The 13034-nt window shown below is 28.5% G+C and overlaps 1 protein-coding gene across 1 annotated transcript; it reads right to left on the reverse strand.

Moving 5' to 3' along the window:
- Window positions 1-895: 895 nt before the first annotated feature.
- Window positions 896-11515, reverse strand: LOC136976376 (protein mono-ADP-ribosyltransferase PARP16-like). Its single transcript, XM_067271621.1, has 6 exons — window positions 11251-11515; window positions 9516-9662; window positions 6899-7099; window positions 5608-5773; window positions 1142-1283; window positions 896-1056 (listed from the first exon to the last, which is right to left on the reverse strand). Exons 1-6 carry the CDS (start codon window positions 11425-11427, stop codon window positions 927-929), a joined length of 963 nt encoding a protein of 320 aa, XP_067127722.1. The 5' UTR covers window positions 11428-11515; the 3' UTR covers window positions 896-926.
- Between the last annotated feature and the right edge of the window lie 1519 nt (window positions 11516-13034).

Below are 13034 nucleotides of genomic sequence, written 5' to 3' on the forward strand. Positions count from 1 at the left end.
GATCTCTACAATTACAATGCTATTAATTACTTCTGAAAAATCCTGAAGAGAGAAAGGCAATCGATATTAGACAGATTCTTTAACCCCCTCAGACGGAAAAAACTTCACTAATAAAAATGCAAGACTGTGTATATGTGTATTTTTATTATTACATATAAATAAACGTAGTAAGAAAGTAAATATATTTTTTACTTTTTGGATTTTACAAGAATGAATTAATCAAATTCCCATAAGAACTTATGGTAAATCAATAATCGGTTAACGAACAAAGTCTTGGAATGGATTATGTTAGATAACCAATCACCCACTGTATTAATCATGTTAATTGTTATTTACTCACAGCACAGTACAAGTTTAAATTGCTGGAATTTCTCACTCCAATTATATGATGAATGAATTATAAGTTAATAAATCTTTCAATGTCAGATTGTTAAGCCAAAATTTTCACAAAATGTAGTCTTCTTTACTTTCACCACTTAATGGTATCAATCAATTATTGTTATCAGTATAAGCAAATCCTAAAGTGATTATATATACATTTTACTAAACTATTGCATAAATAATATAAATGCTTTTACTTATATGATGAAAATTTCAAACTAAATTTAACAAAATAATAAGCTTTATTATGCAGTTTATTTTGTTATTTTAATATGTATTGTAATTTATAAATGTAAAGAATTCCTTAATTTTATATAAAAATGTAATACTGATTTTTATTGTGACTTTTAATAGCTAATTTTTTAACAAACATTTATATAATCAGCAAAGCAATTTTTGTAAAAATTGCAGCAAAAATAATTAAATAATCTTACACATTTTTCTTATTTTTTTAAATCTATATAAAAATTATTTATATATAATTCAATAATAAAAATATATTCAAGAGGCACAATTGGAAGACTGCATATTATATTTATAAGCTATTAAAAATGTTTCCATAAAAACTGCTGCAACGTTCTGGATGACGACAGACTAATTCCTACTAAAATAACAACATAACTTAGCATCAGAATAGTGAAACGATACTTCCACCACCACTTAGGAACTCTAATCCTAAATAATAATATAAACAATATGTATTTAAATTAACTATATATTTACTAAAAAAAATGATATTTAAATGAAAAAAAAGTCTTGCCTGTTCTCTCTCCTAGAACTGTTACTATATACAAGAAGGTAACGTATGCGTACTAGGTCATTATTCTGTACAAGATAATATTTATCAGGAATGTCACCTGCTAGACTATCTGGTGAAGATTGTTGACAATTTCCATATGTTCCTAAAATGAAAAGTAATTGCAAAAATTTTATTACAATTGTAAAATAAATTTATTCTCTATTTCAATTTTTTAACTTTATTTATTACTAGCTGATGTACTGAGGTTACCTTAAGAAAACAGTGAATAACTTTAGGTTCAAAAACTACATGTGCTTTTGTTACTTGATGACTATAGTGTACATTGGATATTTGTTTTTGTTTTGGGGTCAACAAATTTCATTGCTTTTCTTTTGATCCATTTGTAATAAAACAAATTTTGTTTTATTTATGTATTTTTGTATAGATATGTTCCATCATATATTACAGAAATAATTCAAGAGGTTTAAAAAATTTCTCAAACAACAAAGAAAGTAATTCTTAGTAGAGCAATCTGTAACAAAGCAATTTAAAGTGATAGATTTTAAAAGACAATAATTATACTTTAAAGAAACATTGAAAGTTTGTGAAAAATAATATGAGTTTTTAAACAATTTTGCAAACTAACAAGGATTTCCTCTAACACCAAAAACGGGTCTATAAAGTAACAATCGTATTTATAATTTAAATACAAATGTAACTATTTTGGTACTAAAATTTTTATTATACCTAAAAAATCCCACTTCTTTCTAAGCATTTCTATGAAAACTGCATCATCTTACTGTAAATAGTTTGTGAGTTATTAATTTTTTTAAATTTCTGTGACTTTTGAATCACCAAGTATTTATTTTTTTCTATTAACATTACTTATTTACAGGGTTCCTACTCAAATTCTTGTTTTGAATTCCCTGACTTTCCCTGATTTTCCCTGACCAACTTTGTCCAAATTCCCTGACCTTCACATTTCTTAGTGTGGAATATCGACATAATGAAACAGCATTTTATTTACCGTGAACATTGATTGAATATATCTATCCCTCTTTTTTGCACAGTTGATATGTTTCAGAGACTGCCATATTAAAAAAATACAGTACATACCGGTACATCTTGTAGAAAAATGTTTGATAGAATTCAAAACTTCAATATAATGAAAAAATAAGCAATTTACAAATGACACATGAGCTTTTTATTTAATCATTATTTATCAATATTATTTGTATGTAAATCTAGTAAATACAAGATAGCATAAAATTCAGCAATCATCAATATTCTTTGATATACAAATAGTACTGTACTGTACTTAAAATGAACTCTTGACTTAGAAACACATAATTTTAAAATCTTTCAACAAAAAGAGTAACTTTTTTTAAACAGCAACATAATTTTAACAAAAAGTTAAATTTAAAAATTTTCAAATAAAGCATTTGTTCCCTCAAAAAAAAATCGATTATGTAAAAAAAGAAATAGTTTTCTTTTGTCAACCACATTATTTCAAAATGGTGTAAAAATAGATTGTATATAAAGAGGGATAGGTGTAAGTTTTTACTATAGCTTCTCTAACAAATCCACTAAATCTAGCAAAAAGTAGCTGAATTGGCAACTTGTTAAAAGAAAAAAAATGTTTCGTTGCCGCCATTTTGATTTTGGTTTCAGTGTAAAGGCCAGAGTTTTAATAATTATTTTTAATAATTTTTATTTATTATTTAATTTCGCATTAAATTTTCTTAAGAATGCAGACAAAATTTATCTATTTTAACCCTTAATTACAAATCTTATAATTATTGCAAATCATATCACAAACCATCTTTCTCACTTTTATAGCAAATTTTAATAAATGAACTAATGTGTTCAGCAATCTTAAATAGCCTTCCTCAGGTTTAACATAATTTCAAACGTCAATTAGAACATAAGATTTGAAACTTCACGTTTCGCTTGTGAGATATGACGACTCTTTCCCTTTGGGAAAATAAAAGGGATAAAGTTAATTCTCCCAACGTCAGGAAAGTCGAGGGACTAATAAGTTGTGGGAAACATGGTACAGACGGACGAAGACACCTCTTTACCATTTAACCCATTTATTGTAAAAATATGCTTACAATATAGCTAAAGTTGTCTTCGTTTCTCGTCTTAAGTTCATAGTGGTGGTAGTGGAATCCGGAGCAATGTTCGGTGAACAATCCGGAAAAGAAAGTTCATTTGATTTCTGTTTGATGTCTAGCACTAACATATATCACTCGTGTTTTTCCTGAGTTAGAAAAGTCCTCCTTTTGAAAGGCAACTGTTAATTTGTGGAAGGAAAAGGTAGCCCTCAATCATTTCCTGGATTGGTTTCGGACCATCACCCACGCTTTATGATGGGGATCTAATGGATTCTCCGATTTACTTACATCAATCGAAGAATCCGAGTTCACAGAAGTATTCATTGTCTTTTCAAACAATGGAAAATCCAACTCCAATCCAAATGATCGATCTTGAGAGCTGCACTGTCTTGACTATTTCTCAAGTTTCTATAAAAAAATTTTTACTCATTCCTTTTTTTCATCTAATAATTTAATTTTTTTACGTTTTTCTATTTTAGTGAGACTTGTATTTCTATGACATCATAGTATTACAAAAATTAGGATTCTTAAAACGTATAGAATTTAAATAAAATAAAATAAATGCACTCAAACCTGTTTTTGTGCGGTGGATAGGAACCACATAAAAGAAAACGCATTAAAAAAAATAAAAAAATATAAAAAAAAACGCAGGAAACTTCACGAGTAGCTATAAAAAATAGTTTTCCCAACACAAAAAGTATATTTTTATGTGGTGAATTGGGACCGCATAAAAAAAGTCTCACTTGAAAAATAACTCAAAATCATACAAAATAACTAGGAATTGCTTCTTTAACTCCTTGGGCCTTTTTCTGCCCTAATGGGGAAAAAATCCTCTAAGAAGTTTATTTTTTATATTAATTATTTCCACTTAAATACGAATCTAACATTAAAAAAATTTGCCGGGAAATAATTCCTGCGAAATAAACACCATCCCAAAAAGCGGTTTTACAGAAAAACTATATAAAAAGTTAAAAGTAATCTTTAAAAAATACTTTTATTTGATAAATATAGCTGCAGGAAGTGTTATTCTTTCATTTAACAAGGCATGAAATTTCGCACCTGCAGTCTACATTTAACACAATGTTTCTGATTTTTATGCTATTAAAATAGGAGGGAACCGAAAAAAAGGTAAGAGAAAAAAATTTTACTTAATAAAAAATGAAAAAACTTGATGTCATAGAAAACATCCAATAGAGTTTTAAAAATTTTACAGAAGTCAATTATGTTCCAATTTGATTGAAATTTTCATATACCGCACAAAAAACAGGTTTGAGTGTACAGAAATAAACATCAAACGAAATTACAATTATATGTTAATAAAATATAGAAGTTCAGTAGAATTGTAACTACAAATCTTTTTCTTTTGCAACATAACTATAAAAATTGTGTTGTTGTTTCCACAAAAGATAATCAAATTTATTTTAATTTTTTAGTAATTTAATTTTTTTTAAATTTACCAGCTTTTTAAATTTATAATTAATTATAAGCAAGTTAACATTTGTTAAACTATCGGATTACCTAGATGATTTTCAAAACGATAACTACAGTATATCTATTACAAGTATGATGCCTAAATTTGCCAAAATCAGTGGATATTTGTTACCCAACATCATTTCTGTTAAACTAATTATTAAACTATGTATCGAAGTTGCAGAAATTAACGGGAGAGGGGGAAAAATATGCTTGTAGTACAGTTCTTTTCAAGGAAAGTTGTAACAACAAATGTAAAAAACTACTAGTCGGCACCAGCATTTTACTGTAAATGTCGGGTAGCTATTTATAATTTTTTATGTTGTATAGTAATGTTTTAAACGTGAAAAACAACTAAATCACGGATTTTTACTGATCTATTTAGCTATTTTGAAGTGAACAATCTAATAAATTACGATTTCAAGTTTTAAAAGTTTGTAAACTACTTTTTAATTAGTTATTTTTTATTCTAATTAACAAATTCATCTTTTTATAATCGCTGAATTATTAAAATTAAAAATTAAACACTATTACATAATAGTAGTTTATCCTGTTATTAATCCACAACTGTAAAATTATATGGCTTCGGAACGGTGAAAAGAGCCATTTCGGATTCAAAACGGATTTTGGTATATTTTCTTATTAAAGATTGCAGCATTACTTCTTGCCGCCTGCAGATGGCTACGCTTAATCAGCCATATTCAGCAAACGAAATCAACAAGGCAGTTAAGGAGACAAATTTCCTGACTTTTTGACAGTTTTCGACAAATTCCCTGACTTTCCATGACTTTTTCCAAAACTAATGAAAATCCCTGACTTTCCAGGTGCGTAGGAACCCTGTATTTAGTACTATTCAATAATAAATTACAATTTTTAATGTAAATATATATATTTACCAACCTTTACCCTTGCATTTAACATCTGGATGATCAATTATTTCACAAAGTGCTACACAACTTAACTGTGATCCAAATATACTATGTCTCCAACTATTACCCATTGGACTGTAAATGAGAGAAACACTAAGCTCACTGGATAAATAAGTTCCCTTTCCATATAATCCATTCTGTCCAATAAAAATATTAAGTTAATTAAATTTTACACAAAACAACATACATATTTTTTTGAAAAACAATTGTTTACATCTTATATATATTATTTATATTAACAACACTAAAACCTATACTCCAGCTGTCTTTTATAAAAAAAGTGCAAACGTTTTTGCCTGTGTATAATGGGCATCATCATGCAAACTGATCCCCAACTGCTGAAACAATGGGATTGTCAAACACGTGTAGAAATGAGATGACATAAGACAAGAGAAGGGAGGATAGTAAGATTTATAGTTTAAAAAAAAATGACCTCTACGCTGTGGGAAAGGAGTTAACATCACGAAAATTAATAGCAGTGTTATTGTGGGCGGCCTTATATATATTATGTTATATTTAAACATTTGCACACTTTATAAAAAAACAACTGGATTATAGGTTTTAGTGTTATCAATTCAAATATAACCAGTTTTAAGTGGCAGTATTTTATTCTATTTATATATATAAACTCCTCCACTAACCTGATTACTTTAACAAAAACTAGACAATCTGCTGAATTATTGGCTATAATAATTAACTTAGTTTTATTATAGCCTGATAATTCAGAAGATCGTCTGATTTTATCTTATAGGAATAAATTAAATAAAACATACTTAAGAAGAAATAACAGTTAACATTTTATTCAGAGATATTTGCTTAATTCATTAACATAATGAAAAATAAATTTTATATAAAAATAAAAGTTCTATTTCATGTTCTTGTAAATCAGCAGTTCCCAACCTTTTTTTGACCAGGGACCACAAGGTTTAAGAAAATAAACTGTCAATCTAAAAATAAACTTTAATCAAAACTTTTAACATAAGTAACTGTTAAACTCAAGAGTAACATGTTTTAACAGTACTATTATAATAGAAAACATAACATTTTTAGTAAAAATTAAATTCAGTTTGTATCAATGTGGGAATAATAATTTAAAATGAATAAAAGTTTTAAATCTTTCGCGGACCATATTTTAGCTCTTGCGGACCACTGGTTGGGAACCACTGTTGTAAATGAATAAACATAATGGTAGATTTTTCTGCAAGAATTTCAGTTTCTAAGTAGTGAAAATAATAAATCTTAAAACATGAAAATTAACTTACTTTATTCAAATGAGCAATTAAACCATTATTCAAAATAGAATGAAAATTTTGTAAGCTAGAACCATGAAATGCAAAAAATGTCTTTTTTCCTATACAGTTTTGCTGAAACTGTTGAGCTCCAAGCTTGCAATTAACTTTAAATATATGACTTGGGGAAGGAGTTAATGATGACTGACTAGTTATTTTCTGAATAGTTTCAAACTATAAAAAAAAATAAATTAAAAATGTGATTAGACATTTCCAATTTTTTCAACATTAAATACAAATTATTATTATTATTCACTACTTAAATAGTTACACACATTATTAGAAGATTAACTGTAACATATCAAAAATAATAAGAAAAGAAAGCCATCAATTTTATGCCAAGCCAGAGCATTGAAAGTATTTTATGTTTTTAAATGTTACTGAAGTGAAACTCAAAAATTATTATATTGATAAATTTAATGCTTAATTACATAATCATTAAAATTTAATAGCTTGTTCTAAGAAAAATTGTATTTGAATATGACTACCACAGAAACACATGTTCCATCAATAAAAAAAGCAGTTCACATAAGTCTACAGATGTACAAATGTAGAATACTACATTAATCATCTGGCAGCAATCAGAACTATCATATCAGAATTAGCCAGTCACTTAAATGAGAACAAACATATGTGGATTTAAGCCATTAAGAATTACAACTGAAATTAAAACACTGTAAATTCCTATAAAATAATAATCCTAGTAAGATTTTGACACTGGTTAGCCCACAGATTTATATACAAAAACAACTTATCCTCTTTTATGTAAAAAAATAATAGCTGTGCCTCAGATAATAACTCAAGTAAGAGAGTAATTAAATGGCAAACTGAAATATTCAACCATTACAACCATCTGAATAACAGTTATTTGTATATGCAAAAACTTCCAATCTTTTTAAACTTCAAATTCTCAAACATTACTATAATATACTATATTATTTTGAATATGAGCCATAGTAAGAGTTTAAAATTGAAAATAATAATAAAAAATAAGTAACATTTTTATTTACTTAAATACATATTAATATAAATATAATAAGCTACCTAATTTAATGAAAATCTTCTTCAGATATACTTTCAAAGTTTGAATTCTCATCTTCACTATTCCAGAACACATCGTCTTCAGTGCCATTTAAATCATTAGTAATGCAACATTTTAAAAATGATTTTTTGATAATTTCTTTAGGGATATCTTTCCAAGACTGCAAAACCCAGTGAGCTATTGTAGAAGACGATGCTTGTTTTATTTTACCAGTTAGTGTCAAAGGATGATCTTCTCGATTTAACAATGCTTCATAACGGGTTCTCATTCTATCTTTAAACGATTTGATAACAGACATATCAAGTGGTTAGAGTTGACTAATCATACCTGCTGATATCATTACCAGATCACAGTTATTTGTTTTTACTTTTAAGTTTAATGCCCTCAAAATGCATCCATTACTACCATGCTTTGTTTTTTAAAAGAGCACCATGTTTCTTCTCCCAAACATTTTCTAACCAATCTTTCATCAATTCTATTGTCATCCATATATTCTTTTATGCTCAAATTATAATGCCTTTAGGAAAATTATCCTTGGATAATTTTTCTGTTTGAAATAATAAAAAATGACAATTTGTTTCCATCGTCAGTTATAGACAGCATTACAGTAATTCGTGACTTTTCATATCCAGTACTTAAAATTTCAATTTGTTTTTCTCTTTTCTTGTTTATCGTATAATTTCTTGGCATATCAAAAAAGATTGCTATTTCATCAGAGTTTCCGACTTGACTAAAAGAATTTTTGTATTCTTTTCTTAAGTTGATTACATGATGCTGAAAACTAAGAAGCTTATCCTCATAATCTGCAGGCAACTTTTGAATTATTGTCGTCCTTCTTCATAATGCTAATCCTTCTCATTTTATAAAATTTCACAACATCTACATCTTGCTTTAAACAGGAGGCCACTACTTTTAGCACACTCTTTGGCTTTAACCATAACTGTCTCTCTTGTAACTGATAAGCATTTACCATGTAATTTCTTTATATAAGATAAAACAGCTGTGTTAATTGCAGGATGTCTTTCTTTTTTAGGCCCCGAGAATGATTTTCTGTCTATTTTACACTGAAATAACTTTTCCTTCATGGCTCTCCAATGACGCATATTCTTTTTGTCAACCATAAATCTTTTACCGACTGCGATTTCCAATTTCTTCAGTGCACAATATAACTTTTCTTTTGAATTCGGCATCATATATAAACTTTTTTCCATTACTAGCGAGTATGGACAATAAAAAAAATTTAAAATTCAATTCTACACAATTGCTGTCAAACAGCAATTGGATTGAATCAGAAAACTGCAAATGGGGAACCACCGAATAAACTGCTATCGACGATTGTAATATTATGCGCATACATAGAGTGTAAAGCAAAAACCCGACTGTTGGAGAGTGGGAGATTGACAGAGATAACAAGTTAAAATATTTGCTTTGAATTTAAGCTGCATCCTAATTTTATGTCTTAAATATTGGAATAAAAAGTGCAGCTTAAATTTGAAGTAATAAGGTAATTAAAAAAACATCCCAGAAAATTTAAATAATAATAAATACCTCCTGCTTTGGCATAGATTGCAAAATGACTGAGTCAGATAACAACACCCAATGCAATAATTTAACTGAGGCTGCAGACATATCTTTTAAACAGAAATCATCTTTAAGAAATAACTGGAATGGAATTACATCCTCAATTGTCTGTCTCTAAATAAAATAAAATAAAATTTAAAATATTTTTATATACAATATCTATTTTAACAAATACAAATTATTTTTAAAACATTTAATTTTCAAATATAAAATTATTTTTTCACAGCTTGAAAATAACTTTGAAAATTTACCAAAAAATTTATTTTCAAAGTTGTTACAGTTAATAAGTTATATGACATTCCACAGGATAATATACCGTATTTTACGGACTATAAGACGCACTTTTTTCTTTGAAAAATTGCCTCCAAAATTCAGGTGCGTCTTATAGGTATTTTTTTTTTAAAATTGCTTAAAAATTAAGGTGTGTCTTATAGTCCGTAAAATACGGTATTTATTTTGAGGAATTTTGTTTTAAGCCAAATGAAAATTTTTCTAAATATCAAAATTTCTAAGCAGTTTTGTAAATTTATATCTATCTCAAAATAATTCAAGTTTTTAACACTACTTCAATGAAGATATTTAATATTAAAACAATGCTTAATACAAGTGCTAGTTTCTGAAGCACATCATCAGGGATGAAAAAACCCACAAAACTATTCTTTAAAACATTACAAAAAATTCAAAATTTTGAGTTTCTTTGATCAGTTTTCTATCTTTTTATTCGTAATGATGAGCCACAGATTAAAAATACTTGGAACTGCATTAAGAAACGTTTTTGTATTAATTATCTCCATTAAAATATTTGATTTATGTCTTTATGATTTTAATATTTATCTTTAATTTTTGTATTGGACAGATTATCATGGTGAAAATAACTGAGGTGAAGACATTCAAGTAGACGAATAGTAAAAAGAAGAAGAAAAATTAGAAAGGTGAAAGAGAGAATTCTTAGGGGTAATTATTAGTTTGGAATCAATCATTATTGTGCAACACTAGTAATCTCCACGAGCTATAGGAGGATTGACAACAGATATGCCACATCAAGCACAGGAAGAATTTGAGTATCAGTCGAACGTGTGCTACGTGACTAAGGTGCACAGATTGAGAAATTGTAATAAGAAAATGTGAAACTTGGACAGTTTTCCAACATTTTAACGTACATTACAACATTCTCAGATAATGATTAAATAATTACAATAATTTAAAACAACAGCATTCTTTTGGAAGATCCTGTATAAACACGGGTCGGATTGCAGATGCAAATAACACCACCTGGACCCTTACGAAGCCACAGAGCACGCCCACGGGAGCAAAAAAATCGAAAAGCTGGCACGGTCACCCGGGCCAAATAGTTAAACACGACAGCCTTAGCAGAGCGTACGGTGCAACTCCCGATCGTGCCCGGAAGCGAGCCAATCTTGGGAGAGTCACACGTGGATGTACAGTACAGTTCCTTTGACTCTTTCTCCTACAAGTACGGTCTACAGCTCAGTTAAGGATCCCAACAGCGTCATTCACATCTGCAATTGTACTTGAGTGTGGATTTCGAGGAGGTCACTTCATATAGGATTCACGTTCATCTGTAATCTACCAAACTTGTCATCAGATATTCTCTGACTTGTAAATTGAAAACCCAAAGTGCACGCACGAATACTTTGTACTCCGCACATACAATATTTTTATTACATCGAAAAATACCAACCAGTGCTTCGATATCTTTTTCATTATCTGTCTTACGTATGAATTCCGATGGGAAAGGACGAACAGCGGAATCATAACGATAGCTCTTACTTGCAGCAACAAACAAACTCCATCTTAAATCGGCTGCATTTATATCCGATTGAATCACACTCTTTGTTTCTTCTATGTATTCTGTCATGGAGTCTTTTCTTCGCACCTTCTTATTGAAAAGAAAACACTTCCTTACATCACCTAACTTGACACCGTGAGATAAAACGCCCTCTTTCGGAAGATTATATTAATAGTAAAATATTTAATTAAAAAATTTATTATAAAACATATAATGAATATTGGACGTCCAATTTATTTTTTATATTAATTTAAAATTTCCCAAAATGACGAAAAGTGAAGTTTACGTTATTTTCAATCGAAACGAAGTGCCGTGTGATTGCGACATTTTAGGATTTTACATTTAATTTAAACATCGCCTAACTTTTAGGATAGACTATAAATGTATGTATATATATATACTGTATTATGTACTGTATATATTCAATTGTCCAGATTCATTTTAAGACAATACGGCCTTTGGTTGAACTACAAACACTATCTCGGTTACTAGAATAGGAAATTTATCATTTCTGTTGTTCTCGGTTCATAAAATTAAAAAAACATGAAACATAAAATGTTTAATCAACAAAAATACTAACCATCCTAAATTTATATTTCTTTTTCAGATATAGATATTTCTGTATTTTTATCTTTGAAAATATGGTTATCCTATCGCTGTGACGCGTAAAGCTATCTGACATCACACTCCACTGCGTGTTGGCCTGTGCGTAATGAGTAGTATAACCTAAATGTGTTGTTACCTCGCATTATGTAATTAAAGAATATTTGGTCGATATCAATTAAGATACAGTGAACGCCGCGTGTCACAGGCGGTAAGAACATAAGAGTACCGGTACCGTTTTGGTGGATCTGGGTTCGAATCCCTGTCGTCTCAGGTATTTTCGGGAGTTGAATGGGCTTTGTTCTTCCACTCGACTCCCATAGGAGGCTGAATTTTTAGTCATACTCACGATGAACACTGCTAAAAATTTTTCTTCGTGCCCAAACAGCAAAAATGGTCAAAAAAGAAAAAATTTAGGCATGTTTTTTTTTAAATATAATGTACTGTACTAGCAAAGTTTAACGCACGATACAGTAAGAGCGTGCACCAAGTATTTAATTCGAGATGTTATATTTCAATTCTTTAGTTAATTACTTAAGGATAACTATACTAAAAACGTGTAAGTTTAACAGAAAAATGCATTTTTGAATTAGTAAAATCAAAGAAAAATTTAATACCAGTATTTTATTCAAAAGTATTTAATCTATTCATATAATGCATTCAAAACGTTCTGATTTAACAGTGGTATGTGTGGATTTTTTCGCACAGATTAAGTATATAACCCATAAGTTTTCATATTAAATAAAGATACGCTAGCTTAACGTTTACATTTCTAATGTTATGATTTATTGCAATAAATTAATGTAAGAAATATATTTTTCAAGTATGTTTTCCCGTTCTAATTAGGACCACATGGTATAGCTTATACACATTTTCCTTTTCTTCACCCTTAAGAAAACCAAGCACTTCTTTTAATAATTAGAATAATTTTTAAAATTTTAACACACATTTTTATAAAAGATTTAAAGAAGAAATTTGTATACAGGTAGATAAAAAGGAATGAATTTTATTTTAAAAAATACCGAAAAAATTTTAAGATTTCGCAGACGTAAATATATTCATTAGGAAGATTG

Source organism: Centruroides vittatus, unplaced genomic scaffold, assembly GCF_030686945.1.
Source record: "Centruroides vittatus isolate TY-2023 unplaced genomic scaffold, ASM3068694v2 contig_400, whole genome shotgun sequence".
NCBI classification, from domain to species: Eukaryota; Metazoa; Arthropoda; class Arachnida; order Scorpiones; family Buthidae; genus Centruroides; species Centruroides vittatus.